The sequence below is a fragment of the Nerophis lumbriciformis genome, linkage group LG24, assembly GCF_033978685.3.
Source record: "Nerophis lumbriciformis linkage group LG24, RoL_Nlum_v2.1, whole genome shotgun sequence".
Taxonomy (NCBI): domain Eukaryota; kingdom Metazoa; phylum Chordata; class Actinopteri; order Syngnathiformes; family Syngnathidae; genus Nerophis; species Nerophis lumbriciformis.
In genome coordinates, this window is record NC_084571.2 from 6508584 (window position 1) to 6532555 (window position 23972).

The window sequence follows — 23972 nt, forward strand, 5'->3', positions numbered from 1 at the left end:
CAAGACCCGCCATGCCAAGACCAAGACCAAGACCCGCCATGCCAAGACCAAGACCCGCCATGCCAAGACCAAGACCCGCCATGCCAAGACCAAGACCAAGACCCGCCACGCCAAGACCAAGACCCGCCATGCCAAGACCAAGACCCACGCCAAGACCAAGACCCACGTCGAGCTTCGCCGCCTGACGCGCCACGTCGAGCTTCGCCGCCTGATGCGCCACGTCGAGCTTCGCCGCCTGATGCGCCACGTCGAGCTTCGCCGCCTGATGCGCCACGTCGAGCTTCGCCGCCTGACGCGCCACGTCGAGCTTCGCCGCCTGACGCGCCACGTCGAGCTTCGCCGCCTGACGCGCCACGTCGAGCTTCGCCGCCTGACGCGCCACGTCGAGCTTCGCCGCCTGACGCGCCACGTCGAGCTTCGCCGCCTGACGCGCCACGCCGAGCTTCGCCGCCTGACTCACCACGCCAAGCCACGTCTGCCACGATGACGACGCGCCTCCCTCCTCGTCGACCACGGATATGGCCGCTACCTGGTCGCCCGCCACGCCAAGTGCGCCCACCTCCCAGTCGGCCACGAATGTGGCCATTCCCTGGGCGCCCGCCTCGCCTGCTGCAGCGGCGTTCCACTCGCCGTCGCCACCTAACTCTGCCCCGGTGGATACGGGGACACGTGGTCTGGCGACCCACCGCCATGATCCCCCTCCCGCCCTCCCATGACTCTTGTTATTTTTTTTATGGACATCTGGTATCTGTCCTTAAGGGAGGGGCTCTGTCATGTCTGTGTAATCATCATGTTTTGTTTTAAGTCATGTTTTGTTTAGTTTCTGGCTTTTCACTCCCTTGTCTTGTCACCATAATTACCCATTAGTTTTCACCTGTCACGTCACGCACCTGTTTCACGTCTTGAGTCACGCACCTGTTTTCGTTAATCATGTCTGTAGTATTTAAGTTCAGTGTTTTTCAGTTTGTCTTTCTGACGACCTCACACCACATTTATGCTCTGTCCATTCCTCTAAGATCCTGCTTCATGTCCCTTGTCAAAGTAAGTTTTGGTTCCATGTTTATAGTCTTTTTGTTTTTCATAGTTTGTTCTCCGCCACTGTGCGCGCTTTGGTTTGATCCTTTTTTGTAGTTCTAGTGTTTCAATAAATCATGTACCTTAATTCCCGTCTCACCCGTGCCAACTTTCCGTTGCATCCTGGAAAAGCTAACTCCCAAGATCAAGTCCTGACAGCAGCCTTCTGAGGTAAATATCAATATTAACTTTTTCCACAGGCTAATAAATTTGGAAATAAAATAATGAATAAACCAACAATTCAGGACTTTAAACTGCTCAGTTTGCAACACACTGATCTAATCTGATGTGCCCAAGCCAGAGACCTGCCATTTTTTCTTGGATGATAGTTCATTAATGTCGGGGCTCAGGCTTTGAGCTGAGGCAACCTTCATTATCGAACGAAGGTCTTCCTCAGTCATTACATCTCGTATTCCACAGTCTTGGGGGCGTGCCTAACAGGCACTGCGTTTAACGTCCTCTACGAGCTGACGTCACGTCCGCTTTTCATCACTTCTAACAACGTGCCCACCCAGTCACAAGATATGAGCGTCTTCAATACGCACCCACGTGAATGCAACGCATACTTCATCAACAGCAATACAGTTTACACTGAGGGTGCACGTATAAGCAACTTTAACACTGTTAGAAATATACGCCACACCAGGGCCGGCCCGTGGCATAGGTCGTATAGGCAAATGCTAAGGGCGCCGTCCATCAGGGGGCGCCACGCTAGTGCCACAAATGTTGGAGAAAAAAAAAAAGAAAAAAAAAAAGTTGGTACTATTATTTCTAAATACAAAAAATAATCCCACGTTAATTAAAATGCAAAGTAAAGCCTATTTAATAGAAATATTATTTGTTACAACATTACGCCCAACCGTCACCCCCCCCCCCGCACGGTGCGGCCCCTCCCTTCCCGTATCATGACTCTTTTTGGACGTCACCACATCAAAAAATCAACACAAGATGTCAAAACGGCCAAAACTGTCAGGTGCCCAGGGAAGCAAAAAGAGAAAAGAAGAGGAGGAGAAACGAGAAAATACAGAGGTAGCAGGTAGGTAACGTTAGCCTACATGAAATTATTTGTCTGTTACAGAATGTGATAGTAACCTGGCTTTTTAGCATTAAGCTAATGTTACATGATTCGGCAATTGCTAATCAATAAATAGCTAGTTCTGTTTTAACGTCGGGTTAATATTGTGGAGGGGGCTAAATTGTTATGGAAAATAATAATGTAACGTTAGGTAATTACAGTACTCCCACCTTACATTCCTCAGGGACATTTCTTTCTTTCTTTAGTTTATTTGGAACATGAACACACTTACATCATAATACATCACACAATTTCATATCATTTCATTTTACATCATGCCCGAAAAGGAGTAGGAAGAAGCAAAGCTTATTTAATCCTACCCCTTTCCCACTTCAAAGCGTTTACAAATATATAGAATCATTTACTGACCTTTTTATATAATAAAATAACATCTATGAATTAGTATACAACAGTTTTGTAATATGTAATTAATTAATTAATTCAGTCATTATTAACATACTGAGATGAAGAATATCTTATTTTCAATAAGGTTGAAAGTATTTCTCATAATTCTTCTTCTTTGTACTCTGTAAGCACTATTATTTTGAACAACCTCTTAAACTGGATCATATCAGTACAATTTTTAACTTCTTTACTTAATCCATTCCATAATTTAATTCCACATACTGATATGCTAAAAGTTCTAAGTGTTGTACGTGCATATAAATGTTTGTATTAGATCTTTTAAGCAGGTGTTTTTTGTTTACATTGTTATTGCCTTCTGGTTAGCTAATGTTTGCCCTGCAGGTAATAGTCACTTTTCCACCCCTTTATATATTAGGTATAGTTGTAAGTAAAAAAAGAAAGGTCAAAGACAAAGCTATTCGGGTTCTTGTGAGTATATACACTTCACTGCCGATGTGGGGGGGCGCCACCTAAAATCTTGCCTAGGGCGAGTTAGTGCTGCAAAGGGTTCTGGGTATTTGTTCTGTTGTGTTTATGTTGTGTTACAGTGCGGATGTTCTCCCAAAGTGTGTTTGTCATTCTTGTTTGGTGTGGATTCACATTGTGGCGTATATTTCTAACAGTATCAAAGTTTTCTATACGGGCACCGTCAGTGTAACCTGTATCAATGAAGATCAAGTATGCGTTGCATTCACTTGTGGGTGCGTGCCACAGCCGCACAAATTATATGACTAGGCCAGCACTCATTGGACTCAACGAAAAGTGATGATTTTTGGGAGGTGCACTGAAATATGGTAGACTCCTGGGAGGGTGGCAAGTATGACAATTAGCGGGGAATGCGGTGTGCCGCGGCACCGCCGCTGTATGTAATCTGCGGGCCAGCTCTAGTGTTAATTTAATATCGCTTCAAGGGCCAAGTGAAATTACACCAAATTTGGCCCGCGGGCCAGAGTTTGACACCCATGATCTAGAGTTTTTAAGCGTTAAATTATATATAACATATATGTATACATATATACAGTATTTATATATATAAAAATAAATAAATAAATAAATATATATATATATATATATATATATACCGGTATATATATATATATATATATATATGAGGACAGGGTGGACGCCACAGCCAACAAGGAAGCCTTCATCACATTGAAGGACCACAAACCCAACTTCGCAAATAACCCAACATGCCGACTAATAAACCCAACTAAATCTGAAATAGGAAAAATCAGCAAAATAATCCTGGACAGAGTCAACACAAAAATCAAGGACAAAACACCACTCAACCAATGGAGAAATACAGCAGCAGTAATCAAATGGTTCAACAACATCCAAGACAAACAACAGCACAACTTTATCTCCTTTGATATCGAGGAATTTTACCCTTCCATCACGCAAGACCTACTGACTCAAGCACTAGACTTCGCCTCAGACTACGACTCAATCACAGGCAACGAAAGAAACATCATCATCCACGCAAAAAACTCCATTCTCATCCACAACAGTACACCATGGCAAAAAAAGAACAATGCAACATTTGACGTCACTATGGGAAGTTTTGACGGAGCAGAAACGTGTGAACTCGTTGGGAGTTTCCTCCTCTCCCAGCTCGCTAGCCTCAATCTGAACCTTGGTATTAACCGTGATGACGGACTGGCAGTGTGTCGCGCCTCACCAAGGAGCAGCGAGAATACCAAGAAGCGCATATGCCAAATTTTCAAAGAGAACGGCCTACGGATCACGATTGAAGCCAACAAGCAAACCGTCAACTTCCTTGACGTCACTTTCAACCTGAGAAATAACAGCTACCAACCATTCACGAAACCCAACACAACACTCCAATACGTGCACCATGACAGCAACCACCCACCCACCACCAAGAAAAGAATACCTACCGGAATCAATAAAAGGCTATCGATGCTGTCATCTAGCAAAGCTGAATTTGACCAAGCAACCCCCCCGTACCAAAAAGCCCTTGATGAAAGCGGATACAATTTCACCCTCACCTATGAACCCACGCCAGGAAACCAGCCAAAAAAGAACAGAAAACGGAACGACATCATCTGGTACAACCCCCCATACAGCAAAAACGTCTCAACGAACATTGGACACAAATTCCTCAATCTGATTGACAAACACTTTCCCAAAGACAACATCCTAAGAAAAGTATTCAACAAGAACAACATTAAATTGAGCTACAGCTGCATGAACAATATACGACAAATCATCTCAAACCACAACAAAACAATGGCAAATGAGCCGTCGGCCTTCAGACAGAGCGACTCCAAAACCAACAAAGGATGTAATTGTCGAAAGAAACCTGATTGCCCTCTCAACGGGGGGTGCTTACAAACATCAGTTGTCTACCAATCTAAGGTAATACGCAAGGACATTAACACATCCGACACATATGTAGGATTAACCGAGGGAGAATTCAAAACCAGATGGAACAATCACAAGGCTTCTTTCAGGAACAAAAACCTGCGAAATACCACAGAACTCAGCAAACACATTTGGGACCTCAAAGACAATAATGTTGAATATTCAATAACATGGCAAATTCTTGCATCCAGCACACCTTACAATAGTGGTAATAAAAGATGCAACCTATGCTTGAAAGAGAAACTGTTTATTATTTACCGTCCAGACCTGTCATCCCTCAACAATCGCAGCGAAATTGTAACAACATGCCGCCATAGACGGAAACACCTCCTAGGCAACACATGAGCCAATCACCACGCCCCTAGGCCAGCCTGTACCCACCCACTCTGTGCCCTATATAAACCATGGTATGCGAATGCTCCCATTAAAATCTCCTGACGATTGAGGGTACCCCCCCTCATGAAACAGGCCTGTAGAGATGAAATAGTCTTGTGATTTTTTTTTCCCACACATACATATATATATATATATATATATATAGTCGAGGTTTCTGTGGTTTATCCGTTATACAGTGCTCAATACCAGGGTAGAGCGGAATAGACGTTTGGTCAGGAAAAAACACGGGGGCAATTTTATCCCTACAAGCCTGTTTCGCAGGTTTCTCTGCTCTTCAGAAACTCCCCTGAAGAGCAGGGACACCTGCAAAACAGGGATGAAATAGCCCCCGTGTTTTTTCCTGACCTAACGTATGATATATATATAAATATGAACGTACATATATGCATACAATTAGATACAATACATACCATTTATGCTTTTTGCAATAAAAAACCGTACATTTTCTACATTGATTATAAGTGATGTGATTTAACTTGACGTTAGAAAATAATAAATCGTTACTCATCGGTTAAATGCAAGCACACGTGTGTTTATTGACTGTGCTGAGCACCTTTGTCACTCTGCATCAGCCTGCACTCATATGTCACGTGCACGGCCGATGTGCGTGTGATCGACCTGCAGGCGGGCGCCATAAAATGTGATGGATTGTTGCGGGGGTGTGGCGAGGCCTTGTCACCTGTGAGTTGCACCCTGGACTTGGATGTGCCTAATCGATCACAAGCTTTTCATGTCACGCTTGTGTGGGACATGACTTCACACGTGGGACAGTCTTTGCAAGGACTCTTGTTGGACACTTCATTAGGCACACCCACTCATGACATGCAGTACTATCATACAGGTGCTACAATGGCTCCCATAGAGCACAGCTGAGGGCAGATCTGGCCCGCCATATCTTTGTATGTGGCCTGCCACCTCCTTTGAAGTGTCCCGCCATGTCATTTAATGACGCTCGCCTTGTCCTTTAATGTGGCCCGCCATATTATTTAATTTGGCCTGCCTTATCATTTAACGTGGTCTGCAACATTATTTTACAAGACAGGACACTTATGTTATGTGGCCTGCCACATTGTTGTATGTGGTGCACCTTGACAGTTAATTTGGCCCTGCCACATCATTCCATGTCATTTAAGTGGCCCGCCACTTTATTTTCAGAGGCAGGCCACTTCCTTTTTGTGGTCCGCCACGCTATCTTACGTGACCTGCCTTGTTGTTTAAAGTGGCCATGCCACATCATTTAATGTGACCTGACCACCTCATTTAATGTGGCCTGACATGTCATTACATCTTGTCCGCCACATTATCTTATGTGGCCTGCCTTCTCGTTTAAAGTAGCCATGCCACATCATTTATTGTGACCCGCCATATCATTTATGTGCCCCGCCACATTATTTTATGTGGCCTGCCACTTTATTTACTGAGGCAGATCACTTTATTTATGTGTTCCGCCACATTATTTTACGTGGACCGCCACTTTATTTTCTGAGGCAGGCTACTTCATTTATGTGGCCCGCCACTTTATTTTCCGAGGCAGGCCACTTCATTTATGTGGTCCGTCACATTATCTTATGTGGCGCGCCTTGTCATTTAACTTGACCCTGTCACATCTTTTAATGTGACCCGCCATATCATTTATGCGGTCCACCACATTATTTTATGTGGCCCGCCACATTATTTTACAAGGTCCGCCACTTTATTTTCCGAGGCAGGCCACTTCATTTATGTGATCCGCCACGTTATCTTATGTGGCCTGTCTTGTCGTTTAAAATGGCCATGCCACGTCATTTAATGTGACCGGACCACTATATTTAATGTGGCACATGTCATTAAATGCGGTCCGCCACATTATTTTATGTGGCAGGCCACTTCATTTATGTTGCCCACCACATTATCTTATGTGGCCCGCCTTGTCATTTAATGTGGATCGCCATATCATTTAAATTGGCCTGCGATGTTATGTTATTTTATGGAGGCCGTACATTATTTTAAGCAGCCTGACAACTCATTTATGTGGTCTGCCACAATATTTTGAGTGGCCTTCCACATTAATTATGTGGACCACCACATTATTTTTTTATCAGTCTGCCAAATTATTTCACATGTCCTGCCACATTTTCAATGTGGTACGCCACGTTATATTATGTGGCGAGCCACATTATTTACGTGGTCCGCCATATCGTTGTATGTGGCCCTGCCACATCATTTAATATAGCCCGCCCCTAAATTTCAAATGGCCCGTCATGTCATTTACGTGGCCTGCCTTGTCATTTAAAGTGGCCATGCCACTTCATTTAATGTGACCCGGCTACTTCATTTAATGTGGCCACCCCATGTCATTAAATGTTGTCTGTCACATTATTTTATGTGGCAGGCCACTTCATTAATGTGGTCTGCCACATTATCTTATGTGGCTTGCCTTGTCATTTAATGTAGCCCTGCACCATCAAAAAATGTTGCCCCCTATGGTATTTAATGTGGCCTGCTGTGTCATTTGAGTGTGAAGAACCAAACCGTGTTCATCAGGAGGCTTCTTTCAGCACACAAGTGACAGCTCGTACTAAATAAAGTCAGAAAATTGGCGTATCGCTTTTGAAATCAGTTTGAGTCTTTAATAGAGATGTCCGATAATATCGGACTGCCGATATTATCGGCCGATAAATGCTTTAAAGTGTAGTATCGGAAATGATCGGTTTCAAAAAGTAAAATGTATGACTTTTTAAAACGCCGCTGTGTACACGGACGTAGAAAGAAGTACAGAGCGCCAATAAACCTTAAAGGCACTGCCTTTGCTTGCCGGCCCAAGCACATAATATCTACGGCTTTTCACACACACAAGTGAATGCCAGGCATACTTGGTCAACAGCCATACAGGTCACTCTGAGGGTGGCCGTATAAACAACTTTAACAGTGTTACAAATATGCGCCACACTGTGAACCCACGCCAAACAAGAATGACAAACACATTTCGGGAGAACATCCGCACCGTAACACAACATAAACACAACAGAACAAATACCCAGAACCCCTTGCAGCCCTAACTCTTCCGGGACGCTACAATATACATCCCCCGCTACCCCCTACCCTAAATCCCCCCCCACCCCCCCAACCCCACCCACTTCAACCTCCTCATGCTCTCTCAGGGAGAGCATGTCCCAAATTCCAAGCTGCTGTTTTGAGGCATGTTAAAAAAAATAATGCACTTTGTGACTTCAATAATCAACTTGAGTTGATTTATTTTGGAAAAACTTGTTACATTGTTTAATGCATCCAGCGGGGCATCACAACAAAATTAGGCATAATAATGTGTTAATTCCACGACTGTATATATCGGTATCGGTTGATATCGGAATAGGTAATTAAGAGTTGGACAATATCGGAATATCGGATATCGGCAAAAAAAGCCATTATCGGACATCTCTAGTCTTTAACATTGATTGAAATGAAACTAAGAAAAAAAAAAATTCCAAAATGTGGGATTATTTTTATCTCACAGCACTAAATTAAATAAATGTTCTTCTTTTCTTGTTTACTATTAGATCTTTTATTGACACATATTCATAAAATATATATATATATATATATATATATATATATATATATATATATATATATATATATATATATGTATGTGTGGGAAAAAAATCACAAGACTATTTCATCTCTACAGGCCTGTTTCATGAGGGGGGGTACCCTCAATCATCAGGAGATTTTAATGGGAGCATTCGCATACCATGGTTTATATAGGGCACAGAGTGGGTGGGTACAGGCTGGCCTAGGGGCGTGGTGATTGGCTCATGTGTTACCTAGGAGGTGTTTCCGTCTATGGCGGCATGTTGTTACAATTTCGCTGCGCTTGTTGAGGGATGACAGGTCTGGACGGTAAATAATAAACAGTTTCTCTTTCAAGCATAGGTTGCATCTTTTATTACCACTATTGTAAGGTGTGCTGGATGCAAGAATTTGCCATGTTATTGAATATTCAACATTATTGTCTTTGAGGTCCCAAATGTGTTTGCTGAGTTCTGTGGTATTTCGCAGGTTTTTGTTCCTGAAAGAAGCCTTGTGATTGTTCCATCTGGTTTTGAATTCTCCCTCGGTTAATCCTACATATGTGTCGGATGTGTTAATGTCCTTGCGTATTACCTTAGATTGGTAGACAACTGATGTTTGTAAGCACCCCCCGTTGAGAGGGCAATCAGGTTTCTTTCGACAGTTACATCCTTTGTTGGTTTTGGAGTCGCTCTGTCTGGGGGTCGACGGCTCATTTGCAATTGTTTTGTTGTGGTTTGAGATGATTTGTCGTATATTGTTCATGCAGCTGTAGCTCAATTTAATGTTGTTCTTGTTGAATACTTTTCTTAGGGTGTTGTCTTTGGGAAAGTGTTTGTCAATCAGATTGAGGAATTTGTGTCCAATGTTCGTTGAGACGTTTTTGCTGTCTGGGGGGTTGTACCAGATGATGTCGTTTTGTTTTCTGTTCTTTTTTGGCTGGTTTCCTGGCGTGGGTTCATAGGTGAGGGTGAAATTGTATCCGCTTTCATCAAGGGCTTTTTGGTATATATATATATATATATATATATAATAATAAAAAAAAATTCACTGAGCTGCCAGTTTTCAAAGTAAAATTTAATTTTTTTTTGCCGCTTATGTAAAAAAATGTATTGTTAATGTATTATATATATATATATATATATATATATATATATATATATACATGTACATATACATTCATATATTAGTCATTGTTAAAAGTCGCCCTCTGAGGGCAACCATAACGGCGATGTGGCCCTCAATGAAAACCAATGAAAACACCCCTGCTTTACAGGTAAGTGGATGGAGAGAAGACATTAAAGGAGAATACTGCAATAATCCAGTCTGGATGAAATGAAAGCATGGACCAGAATTTCAGCGGCCGATTTCGAGATATTGCGAGAGTGTAAAAAAAGCGTTGGGGAGAGTATCAGAGGAGTGAAGAGTTACTGATGTCCAGGATAAGACGTGAAAGACTAGACTAAAGAATAGAATAGAATGGGGTAGGGTTCAAGGGTCAGCCTGAAAATGTGATTTTGTGTTATTACCAGAGGTTGTTATAGATGAAAGCGAAGCAAGAGTGAATTGTGGGACTTTAGGAGGGACAGGAAGCAGATATTGTTGACGGTTTTGGATTTGAAATAGTCCACAAGGTTATTATGTTTCCGTGCTAAACCAGTGAGAGATATTATACAATAGATTGAGCAATTTGTTGACAGTGGGGAAAAACAAAGTGCAGTTTTCTGTATTTTTTAAGAACAAAAATGACTTTCTTTAATCAATTCAGCCCAAATATGTTTTGGAGTCTGACAGGGCATATATCTGACTTCTTGGGAGACTTCTTCCCCAAACTGGTCCCATGTTTCCCAAACAACACAGAAAAACATCTCAAGGCTTCGTCTAGTTGTTTACCGACGTTTGTCATGTTTAATGAAGGAAGAAGGGGCAACACAGTGGCCTTGTGGTGTCCGCCCTGAGATTGGTAGGTCGTGAGTTCAAACCCTGGCCGAGTCATACCAAAGACTATAAAAGTGGCACCCAATACCTCCCTGCTTGGCACTCAGCATCAAGGGTTGGAATTGGGGGTTAAATCACCAAAAATGATTCCCGGGCGCGGCCACCGCTGCTGCTCACTGCTCCCCTCACCTCCCAGGGGGTGAACAAGGGGATGGGTCAAATGCGGAGGATAATTTCACCACACTTAGTGTGTGTGTGACAATTATTAGTACTTTAACTTTACTGTTTGCATTTCAATGCAGCAAAACCTCCATTTACGAACCCAATTGGTTCTTGAACAAGGTTCGTAACTGTAGAAGTACAATTCTCCAAAATAAACAATGTAAATATGATTTTTTTTTTTTTTTAATCAATTAAGAATCGTTAAAAATTAGAATCGTGATTAATCGGAAAATCTATTTTCTTTTTCTTTTTTGACACCCCTACTTAGTATGCTAACTAGCAAGCTTTACAAATACTCAACAAGCAACTCAGTGCGGCGTTTAGGCTGAGGCGAACTTTCAAATAATTTAGTTTCAAGCCTATTTGTTTGGTATTGTGGTGGGTTTACATAATTCACCCACGGAACTTTTGTTATTGCGAGAGCGTTCTGCTCGGACGGGTTTCCACGGGACACATTCCCGGTGTTGTTGCGCTGAGAAGCCACGGATGTATCGATACAGCTCTATTGCTGAAAAGAAAAAGTCTGAATGTCATTATAACAATTAGCTCTATCCTTTGACACTCTTCCTCTGACTCATGTCCACACATGCTACAATATTTCAATAAAAAAACCGCAGAAAGTGATATTTTGACGCAAATTTAATGTTTAAAAATGCGCAATTCCCGCATTTTCACATGCAAGTTCAGAGCAGGAAGTAACTTAATGAAGCAACAACTAGCACCACACTAAAAGAAACTTGGTATCAAATAGAGGGAGGCAACATCACACAGCAAACAACACACACACACACTCTACTACTTTGAGGGAATAATGAACAACAAATCAATGACTGAAGTGACAAGCTCGCAATCCTACAATACCCCGTTATAATATAACGGCGTAACTAATGTTGTTACTTTTCCTATACAAGTAATGTAATTACTTTTATGTATGTTACAGCGCCGTTAACGACACGTTTGATGTAACGTGGCACGCTACTTTTGATGTGCTTCAATGTCAATAAGGCAGCGTCAGAAGCACAGCAAGTTCAAAGCAGGAAGTACCTTTTTGATAAAGCAACAACCAGCACCACACTAAAATGAACTTGGACTTAAATAGAAGGAGGCAACATCACACAGCAAACAACACACATATACACTACTACTTTGAGGGAATAATGAACAACAAATCAATGACTGAAGTGACAATATTGCAATCCTACAATACCCTGTTATAATATAATGGCGTTACTAACTAAAGAAAATTCAGTCTATGCCTGGGCCCCTGGAGAAGGGGTCCGGACTGAGGCCAAGGAAGACAAAACATAAAATTAAACTTGATATCAAATAGAAGGAGGCAACATCACACAGCAAACAACACACATACACACTACTACTTTGAGGGAATAATGAACAACAAATCAATGACTGAAGTGACAATATTGCAATGGCGTTACTAACTAAAGAAAATTCAGTCCATGCCTGGGCCCCTGGAGAGGGGGTCCAGACTGAGGCCAAGAAAGAAAAAAAAGAAAATTAAACTTGATATTAAATAGAAGGAGGCAACATCACACAGCAAACAACACACATACACACTACTACTTGGAGGGAATAATGAACAACAAATCAATGACTGAAGTGGCAAGCTCGCAATCCTACATTACCTTGTTTGTGGACAAGGAGACTAGAGCCATGGAAGCAAATTCTATATATGTATTAACTTGCGCTAACACAATCCAATGCAAAGCTGCTGTCACTGTGAGTCTGAGCTAACAAACACAGCTGGGCGCTGGCGTCAAACGTCACATAGCAACAGCCTAGGCACCGCTTCTTCAAGGCACATACACGCTCTGCTTTCATGAAACATCTCAACTGCATATGCCAGATATTTTGCATTATTTCTTAATAAACGCAACATTTACTTCCCCTTGTAATCAATTATATTTATTGAAGAGTGATTCCGTTAGTAATTTAATTACTTTTTTGAAAAAAACCAAGTAATCCTTTTGTATTACTTTTTAAAAGTCATTTTCTAAACACTGATTATTAGTGTGATGCTGCTCATGCTGTCAAAAAACAGTAAAAAATAAAATAAAATAAAAATGTGTTAACTGTACACACTTTTTAAATTAAATTTTGATTGAGATTGTATTTGTTATTACATATGTTGAAAATGTCTTGCTGTGATTATCATAACAATAATAAATGTATGCATCATTTTCACAACGTGTGCCCTTTTTTCTGTTCTGAACACCTGCACCCCAAAATGTCTGTGGACATGCCTGGTAAAAAGGTAGAATACTACATGGTAGACAGGTAGTATAAGTGACCTGTGGGATCGTTGTAAATATTACCATATATTACCAATATTACACTGAAATTTGTTTGTGCTTCCTTTAGGCTGTAAAAATGTTCGTTTGTGCCAATATGGAACTTTAAGTTGGGACACGTTTGGGGAGAATTTGAAAAAGTGGGTTATTGTTATGAATAATAACACGTTAATAACATAAAAACTGTAGCATTGTTAAGTACCCATGATTGTCACACACACACACTAGGTGTGGCGAAATCATTCTCTGCATTAGACCCATCACCCTTGATCACCCCCTGGGAGGTGAGGGGAGCAGTGAGCAGCAGCGGTGGCCGCACCCGGAAATCATTTTTGGTGATTTAAGACCCAATTTCTACCCTTGATGCTGAGTGCCAAGCAGGGATGTAATGGGTCCCATTTTTATAGTCTTTGGTATGACTCGGTAGTTGATAATATAACAATTATAGTATTAAACAACCAAAACTCTTTTTGCAACACAAACATAGCACAAACGGGTGAGACAAGTTTGGGGAGATTTTGACAAGGTGGGGCGCTGATTATGAATAATAACACGTTAATAACATACAGACTATAAAAGTTAAAACATAAGTTTTGCAGCACATATGTAACACAAACACATGGGACACGCTTGGGGGGAATTTGATAAGGTGGGGGATTGTTATGAATATTAACACATTAATAACATACAAATTATAGAATTGTAGTTGATAATATAACAATTATAGTATTAAATTACAAAAAAAACATTAGCCAAAACTCTTTTTGCAGCACAAACGGGTGGGACACGTTTGGGGAAAATTTGACAAGGTGGGGGATTGTTATGAATATTAACATGTTAATATCATGAAAACTATAGCATTGTAGTTGATAATATAAGAATTATAGTATTAAAAAACAAAAAATAAAATAAACAAAACTCTTTTTGCAGCACAAACAAATGGGACAAATTTGGGGAAATTTTGACAAGGTAGGGAGTCTGGTTATGAATAATAACACGTTAATAACATACACACTATAAAAGTTCAAAATTATTTTTTGCAGCACAAATGCGACAAGTTTGGCAAGATTTTGACAAGGTGGGGCGGGCGGCTGGTTATGAATAATAACACGTTATTAACATAAAAACTATAATAGACAAAAAATGTTTACAGCACAAACGCGGAGAAATGGTACAAGCTTGGGGAGATTTTGACAAGATGGGGGGTGATTATGAATAATAACACGTTAATAACATTAAAACTATAAAGTCAGAACATATTTTCTGCAGCACAAATGTAACACAAACGAATGGGTCACGTTTGGGGAGAATTTGACAAATTGGGGTTGTGTGGGGGTTATGAATAATAACACGTTAATAACATACAAACTATAAAGTCAGTTCATATTTTTTACAGCACAAACGTAGCACAAAAGGGTGGTACAAGTTTGGGGAGGTTTTGACAAGGTGGGGGATTGTTATGAATATTAACACGGTAATAACATAAAAACTATAGTGTTGTAGATGATAATATAACAATTATAGTATTAAATTACAAAATATAAAATAAACAAACCCCATTATGGGACAAGTTTGGGGAGATTTTGACAAGGTGGGAAGAGGGGCTGGCTATAAATATTAACACGTTAATAACATACAAACTGTAAAAGTTAAAATATATGTTTTGCAGCACAAACGTAGCACAAACGAATGGGACAAGTTTGGGGAGATTTTGACAAGGTGGGGGGCTGGTTATGAATAATAACATGTTAATAACATGCAAACTACAAAAGTTCAACATAATTTTTTGCAGCACAAACGAATGGGACAAGTTTGGGGAGATTTTGACAAGGTGGGGGGCTGGTTATGAATAATAACATGTTAATAACATGCAAACTACAAAAGTTCAACATCATTTTTTGCAGCACAAACGAATGGGACAAGTTTGGGGAGATTTTGACAAGGTGGGGGGCTGGTTATGAATAATAACATGTTAATAACATACAAACTATAAAAGTAAAAAAATAATTGGTAACACTTTAGTATGGGGAACATATGAACCATTAATTAATTGCTTATTACATAGGGTTAGGGTTAGGGAAGACTCTTAGTTCATGGCTTACTGGCTGTATAATAAGGCCATGCAGAATAAGGCAACATAATGTCAGGACTTGGTCCTTGGGGTTTGTTTTCCCGGAAGGCAATGGAAAGTTGGCGCGGGCAAGACGGGAATGTGAGTACATGATTTTATTTAACACTATCAAAAAAGAACAAACGAAAGGCGCGCACAATGGCGGAGGTACAAGACTTGGCTAATGAAAACAAAAGACTTGCACAAAGGCAAAAAACTATAAACATGAAACAAAAACTTACTTGGCATGGGACTGTGAACAAGGCATGAAGCAGAGTGATGATAACGTGTGATGTTGCCAGGCAGACTAACTGAAAACAATGGACTTAAATACTACCGACATGATTGACAACAGGTGTGTGAGACCGAACGTGAAAACAGGTGCAACTAATCGGTCGTCATGGTGACAAAACAAGAGTGCACAAATCAGGCCCGGCCCTAACCAATCTGGCGCCCTAGGCAAGATTTTAGGTGGCGCCCCCCCACATCGGCAGTGAAGTGTATATACTCACAAGAACCCGAATAGCTTTGTCTTTGACCTTTTTTTTTTACTTACAACTATACCTAATATATAAAGGGGTGGAAAAGTGACTATTACCTGCAGGGCAAACATTAGCTAACCAGAAGGCAATATAACAATGTAAACAAAAAACACCTGCTTAAAAGATCTTATACAAACATTTATATGCACGTACAACACTTAGAACTTTTAGCATATCAGTATGTGGAATTAAATGATGGAATGGATTAAGTAAAGAAGTTAAAAATTGGGTTAGGGTTATGGGGGGCGTAATGTTGTAACAAATAATATTTCTATTAAATAGGCTTTACTTTGCATTTTAATTAACGTGGGATTATTTTTTGTATTTAGAAATAATAGTACCAACTTTTTTTTTTTCTTTTTTTCCTCCAACATTTGTGGCACTGGCATGGCGCCCCCTGAGGGACGGCGCCCTTAGCATTTGCCTATACGGCCTATGCCACGGGCCGGCCCTGGCACAAATAGTCCAAAAACAAAATCGAACATAACTAAAACAAAACATGATCACACAGACATCACAATAAGTACTTAATAATGACTAATTAACAGCCAATATGTTACTAAATTGCATGTTAATAAGCAACTCATTAATGGTGAATATGTTCCCCATACTAAAGTGTTATCAAATTATTATTTTTGCAGTACAAACGAATGGGACAAATTTGGGGATATTTTGACAAGTTGGGGGGGGGGGGGGGGGGGGTTTGGTTATGAATAATAGCATGTTAATAACATACAAACTATAAGGTCAGTTCATATTTTTTACAGCACAAACGGGTGGTACAAGTTTGGGGAGATGTTGACAAGGTGGGGGTCTGACTATGAATAATAACACGTTAATAACATACAAACTACAAAGTCAGAATATATTTTTTGCAGCACCAACGAATGGGACAAATTTGGGGCGATATTGACAAGGTGGGGGGGCTGGTTATGAATAATAACACATTAATAACAAACTATCAAAGTTAAAAAATAATTGGTAACACTTTAGTATGGGGGACATATGAACCATTAATTAGTTGCTTATTAACATAGGGTTAGGGATAGGGAAGACTCATAGTTAATGGCTTGTATAATAAGGTCATGCAGAATAAGGCATTAATGAGTACTTAATAATGATTAATTAACAGCCAATATGTAGGGGGGGGGGTTATGAATAATAACACGTTAATAACATACAAACTATAAAGTCAGTTCATATTTTTTGCAGCACAAACGTAGCACAGACGGGTGGTACAAGTTTGGGGAGATTTTGACAAGGTGGGGGATAGTTATGAGTAATAACACGTTAATAACATACAAACTACAAAGTCTTTTTTTTTTTTTTTTTTGCAGCACAAACGAATGGGACAAATTTGGGGCGATATTGACAAGGTGGGGGGCTGGTTATGAATAATAACACATTAATAACAAACTATCAAAGTTAAAAATAATTGGTAACACTTTAGTATGGGGGACATATGAACCATTAATTAGTTGCTTATTAACATAGGGTTAGGGATAGGGAAGACTCATAGTTAATGGCTTGTATAATAAGGCCATGCAGAATAAGGCATTAATGAGTACTTAATAATGATTAATTAACAGCCAATATGTAGGGGGGGGGGGTGTTATGAATAACAACACGTTAATAACATACAAACTATAAAGTCAGTTCATATTTTTTGCAGCACAAACGTAGCACAGACGGGTGGTACAAGTTTGGGGAGATTTTGACAAGGTGGGGGATAGTTATGAGTAATAACACGTTAATAACATACAAACTACAAAGTCAGTTTTTTTTTTTTTTTTGCAGCACAAACGAATGGGACAAATTTGGGGAGATTTTGACAAGATGGGGGGCTGGTTATGAATAATAACACATTAATAACATACAAACTATAAAAGTTCAAACATACTTTTTAGAGATGTCCGATAATGTATTTTTTGCCGATATCCGATATTCCGATATTGTCCAACTCTTAATTACCGATTCCGATATCAACCGATACCGATATATACAGTCGTGGAATGAACACATTATTAGGGATGTCCGATAATGGCTTCTTTGCCGATATCCGATATTCCGATATTATCCAACTCTTAATTACCGATACCAATATATACAGTCATGGAATTAACACATTATTATGCCTAATTTGGACAACCAGGTATGGTGAAGATAAGGTCCTTTTTTAAAAAAGTAATAAAATAAAATAAGATAAATAAATTAAAAACATTTTCTTGAATAAAAAAAAAAGTAAAACAATATAAAAACAGTTATACAGAAACTAGTAATTAATGAAAATGAGTACAATTAACTGTTAAAGGTTAGTTCTATTAGTGGACTATGTGTGCTTACGGACTGTATCCCTTGCAGACTGTATTGATATATATTGATATATAATGTAGGAACGAAAATATTAATAACAGAAAGAAACAACCCTTTTGTGTGAATGAGTGTGAACGGGGGAGGGAGGTTTTTTGGGTTGGTGCACTAATTGTAAGTGTATCTTCTGTTTTTTTATGTTGATTTAATAAAAAATAAAAAAAAACACCAAAAAAACCCCCGATACTGAAAATAAAAAAAACGATACCGATAATTTCCGATATTACATTTTAAAGCATTTATCGGATCGACATCTCTACACATTATTATGCCTAATTTTGTTGTGATGCCCCGCTGGATGCATTAAACAATGTAACAAGGTTTTCCAAAAATAAATCAACTCAAGTTATGGAAAAAAATTCCAACATGGCACTGCCATATTTATTATTGAAGTCACAAAGTGCATTATTTTTTTTTTAACATTCCTCAAAACAGCAGCTTGGAATTTGGGACATGCTCTCCCTGAGAGAGCATGAGGAGGTTGAAGTGGGCGGGGTTGAGGTGGGGGTGGGGGGCTAGGGGGTAGCGGGGGGTGTATATTGTAGCGTCCCGGAAGAGTTAGTGCTGCAAGGGATTCTGGGTATTTGTTCTGTTGTTGTTTTATGTTGTGTTACGGTGCGGATGTTCTCCCGAAATGTGTTTGTCATTCTTGTTTGGTGTGGGTTCACAGTGTGGCGTATATTTGTTACAGTGTTAAAGTTGTTTGTACGGCCACCCTCAGTGTGGCTTGGCTGTTGACCAAGTATGCGTGCATTCACTTGCGTGTGTGAAAAGCTGTAGATATTATGTGACTGAACCGGCACGCAAAGGCAGTGCCTTTAAGGTTAATTGGCGCTCTGTACCTCTCCCTACGTCCGTGTACCACTCTGTACAGTGGCGTTTTAAAAAGTTATACATTTCTCTTTTTGAAACCAATACCGATAATTTTCGATGCTACATTTTAAAGCATTTATCGGCATCTCTAACAATTTTAGCAAATGTTGCACAAACGTTTGGGACATATTTTTGGGAGAAATTGACATGGTGGGGGGGCTGGATGCTGTCACTAGTCAGAAAATATATTTTATTTAAACGTTACTGGTCATGGCAAAAATTAAACATTTTATTACTTACGTATAAAATACTACACGGTCTAGCTCCGTCCTATCTTGTCGATTGCATTGTACCATATGTCCCGGCAAGAAATCTGCGTTCAAAGAACTCCGGCTTATTAGTGATTCCCAGAGCCCAAAAAAAGTCTGCGGGCTATAGAGCGTTTTCTATTCGGGCTCCAGTACTATGGAATGCCCTCCCGGTAACAATTAGAGATGCTACCTCAGTAGAAGCATTTAAGTCCCATCTTAAAACTCATTTGTATACTCTAGCCTTTAAATAGCCCCCCTGTTAGACCAGTTGATCTGCCGTTTCTTTTCTTTTCTCCTCTGCTCCCCTTTTCCTTGAGGGGGGGGAGGGGGGGGGGGGGGCACAGGTCCGGTGGCCATGGATGAAGTGCTGGCTGTCCAGAGTCGGGACCCGGGGTGGACCGCTCGCCTGTGCATCGGCTGGGAACATCTCTACGCTGCTGACCCGTCTCCGCTCGGGATGGTGTCCTGCTGGCCCCACTATGGACTGGACTCTTACTATTATGTTGGATCCACTATGGACTGGACTCTCACAATATTATGTCAGACCCACTCGACATCCATTGCTTTCGGTCTCCCCTAGAGGGTTGGGGGGTTACCCACATATGCGGTCCTCTCCAAGGTTTCTCATAGTCATTCACATCGACGTCCCACTGGGGTGAGTTTTTCCTTGCCCGTATGTGGGCTTTGTACCGAGGATGTCGTTGTGGCTTGTGCAGCCCTTTGAGACACTTGTGATTTAGGGCTATATAAATAAAGATTGATTGATTGATTGACTGATCTTAGATGAGCTCAGGCCCAGCGAAGCCGAAAGCGTTTCTGGGTGTTGTTGATAAACGGTTTTCGCCTTGCATAGGAGAGTTTTAACTTGCACTTACAGATGTAGCGACCAACTGTAGCTACTGACAGTGGGTTTCTGAAGTGTTCCTGAGCCCATGTGGTGATATCCTTTACACACTGATGTCGCATGTTGATGCAGTACAGCCTGAGGGATCGAAGGTCACAGGCTTAGCTGCTTACGTGCAGTGATTTCTCCAGATTCTCGGAACCCTTTGATGATATTACGGACCGTAGATGGTGAAATCCCTAAATTCCTTGCAATAGCTGGTTGAGAAAGGTTTTTCTTAAACTGTTCAACAATTTGCTCGACATCCATTGCTTTCGGTCTCCCCTAGAGGGGGGGGGGGGGGGTTACCCACATATGCGGTCCTCTCCAAGGTTTCTCATAGTCATTCACATCGACGTCCCACTGGGGTGAGTTTTTCCTTGCCCGTATGTGGGCTTTGTGCCGAGGATGTCGTTGTGGCTTGTGCAGCCCTTTGAGACACTTGTGATTTAGGGCTATATAAATAAAGATTGATTGATTGATTTAACAGCACAAACGACAGGAAGTGTTATTTCCATATTTGCAAAGACAAGGTCAACTCCACGTGTAAATAGAGAGTGCGTGTCTCTTAAGTGAAGGAAGCGGTGTGCGTGTGCGTGTGCGTGTGACGCACGAGGAGAGAGCGAGAGAGGACGCCAGTGCGCGTGCGTCCGTCAGGGACTAAAGTGTCCTCACAAGGCGCAGTGAAGTGGAGGAAAGAAGTCCTCGTTGCTTTTGTCTCCTTGACTGCGAAGCCCCCACGAGAGAGGAGGAGGAGGAGGAGGAGGAGGAGGGAGGAGGAAGGACACGCGCGGGTTGCGTCCTGGCCGCGCCATGCCTGCGCTGCTGCGGCCGTGACGCGCGCTTGGAGCATGAAGACGACGCGCAAGTGTCGCGCCCTGCTGTCCGTGGGCCTGAACCTGGTGGCGCTCTTCTTCTCCACCACCGCCTTCATCACCACCTACTGGTGCGAGGGCACGCAGCGCGTCCCCAAGCCCAACTGCAGCCCGCAGCGGCGCCACAACTGCATCGACTACGGCGTCAACGAGACGGACCAGAGCAAGGTGCACTACAGCTGGGAGACCGGCGACGACCGCTTCCTCTTCCGCCGCTTCCACACCGGCATCTGGTACTCGTGCGAGGAGAACATCCATGAGGCAGGTGGGTGCGTCACCATGACAACCGCGCGCAAACTTTTCACTGTGGCTGTCAGGTCCACTCGGTGGACAGGTGAGTGATGCGTTCAAGGAGCGTGGGACAGAAAGCGCAGCTTATTGGAGTTTTGCGTCACGTTCTTTTTCAAAACTATCTTTTCATGAGGTTTTGTCGTACCTTTGTGATGTTAGTTCTCCCTTATCTTTGCAAATATGAACATACCACTGCCATTTGTTTGTGTTGCATTTTTTGTGTGTCTATTAGAGATGCGCGGATAGGCAATTTATCTCATCCGCAACCGCGTCAGAAAGTCGTCAACCATCCGCCATCCACCCGATGTAACGTTTGATCAGAACGTTTTTTTTGTTTTTGTTTTTTTTTTATGTCCTGTCCAGCTTCTCAGGCAAATCATATAGTTGATGTAGATGCCCATGTCGGCTGTTCAGATTTACTTTACAAAAGAGAAGTGTAGGATACTTCTCTTGTTGCCTTATTTGTATTTGACTTTATTAAATGTATTTATATTATCATTTAGTGCAGCCGGGCCGGAGCAGGAGGGGATAGAAAGAGAAAAAAAAAGAAGACAGAGGGGGAAATTGTGGGGACAAGAGGGGGATTAGACAGAGAGACAAAAACAACAACAGCAAACAACAACAACAACAACAACAATAGAGCAACATCAGCAAATATGACATGTACAAATATGATGGTAAAAGTAATAGCAAATAAGCAGTTAGCGAAAAATAAAAAATAATACAGAAATAACAATGAGCATTATTACACTACAAATGGATCAATACAAATACCAATAGAAATAGCGCTATTGATAATGAACAATACCAATAATTTACCTTTATTATCAACAATACAGTTGTTTAAATGCAACAATACATATACGTAATGATAACTTGAGATACGAAAGAATGCAGAAAAATGGAGGGGGAGAAAGAGAAGCAACCTACATTAACCTTGTAGATTGTTATATATCTAATATTAATAAAAAATAAAAAAAAAGGGTGAAAACTACGCGAATTGCACCTTGTGCAGACAAGATTTTTCGATCGGACACGGAGGAATTAGCGATGTAAAAGACCACGTTGGGACAAAAAAACACAAGTCTAATGCCGTTGCTAGCGAGACAAGTGGAAAACTTTCAACGTTTTTCGTCGCCCAAACAGATTCTTTGGATGTGATAAATGCCGAAGTTTTATTTACGGAGGCAATAATTGAGCATGGACTTCCAATTGCACTGGCTGATCACATGGGACAGTTAATAATGTAATGCAACCGTTAAAAATCATTACGCGGTGATCGCGATCCCAAAAATAAACTTTTCTTGCATGATAATGTCCAGAAAAATTCGCTTTATATTACTATAGAGTCCTTTTAACGAATGAGTTTGATGGTTTATCACAAACCTTAAATGAAATTCCATGGCCACTGTCCTGCTCTCTATATCAACCAGGGTGAGCCCCACCCCTTTCGTGAGCGCACTGAGCGCGGAGTGACCCCTTTTACGCGCCCCCGGCAACAGGGGTGGCAAGCAGGTAAGCTGCGCGGGCGGAGCGCGCGGAGTGACCCATGTTACGAGCCCCCGGCCACGGGGGTGGCGGGCAGGTAAGCTGCTTACCTGCTGCGCGTGACGCCGGCCGCGTCGAAAGCGGACGAGGCGGGGTGTCGGTGCGGTGGGCGCGGTAGTGACCCTGGACGTGCGTCAGGCCCTTCTCGCGGATCGCCTCAGCTACGGCTCCCGGTGGGGCCCTCTCGGGGGAAGGGGCCTCGGTCCCGGACCCCGGCGAGGCGTCGGGGGCCTTCTCCGCTCCGTAAAAGTGTCCATCTCTTTTCTTTTTTTTTCTTCTGTTGTGGCATATGCAGCAGGTGCCTGCTCGTTTTTCGTATGTGGGTAACAACATTTAACTATGTATATATATTTCCCAATTGGTTTAACTGCCACCCGCAAAAAAAAAATAAAAAAAATATCTAATTAATCCGCCCGACCCGACCCGCGAGCGGATAAAATCTTATTTTTTTTAATTTCATCCGCCCGATCCGCGGATAATCCGCGGACTCCGCGGTTGTGTCCGCAAACCGCGCATCTCTAGTGTCTATTATAGTTTTTATTAAAGATGTCTGATAATGGCCATCTCCGGGTTGGGGAGGAGATCTTGCCCCAAGTGGAGGAGTTCAAGTTCCTCGGAGTCTTGTTCACGAGTGAGGGAAGAGTGGATCGTGAGATCGACAGGCGGATCGGTGCGGCGTCTTCAGTAATGCGGACGCTGTATCGATCCGTTGTGGTGAAGAAGGAGCTGAGCCGGAAGGCAAAGCTCTCAATTTACCGGTCGATCTACGTTCCCATCCTCACCTATGGTCATGAGCTTTGGGTTATGACCGAAAGAACAAGATCACGGGTACAAGCGGCCGAAATGAGTTTCCTCCGCCGGGTGGCGGGGCTC

The 23972-nt window shown here is 41.7% G+C and overlaps 2 protein-coding genes across 3 annotated transcripts in view; one reads left to right on the forward strand and one right to left on the reverse strand.

Moving 5' to 3' along the window:
- hoatz (HOATZ cilia and flagella associated protein) overlaps positions 1-23972 on the reverse strand; it is a 144528-nt gene that overhangs the window by 31313 nt on the left and 89243 nt on the right. Inside the window, exon 2 of one of the 2 annotated variants that reach the window (XM_061981434.1) lies at positions 21949-22023. The exons of the other annotated variant lie outside the window; for it this stretch is intronic. The gene's annotated coding sequence lies outside the window, so the exon portion shown is untranslated. Of the gene's footprint in view, positions 1-21948; positions 22024-23972 lie in introns of those variants that run through there. 2 annotated transcript variants of the gene reach the window in all.
- gsg1l (gsg1-like) overlaps positions 21155-23972 on the forward strand; it is a 48962-nt gene continuing 46144 nt past the window's right edge. The window contains exon 1 of the mRNA XM_061981430.1: positions 21155-21525. Within this exon, the coding sequence (XP_061837414.1) occupies positions 21237-21525 (289 nt within the window). The 5' untranslated portion in view covers positions 21155-21236. The remainder of the gene's footprint in view (positions 21526-23972) is intronic.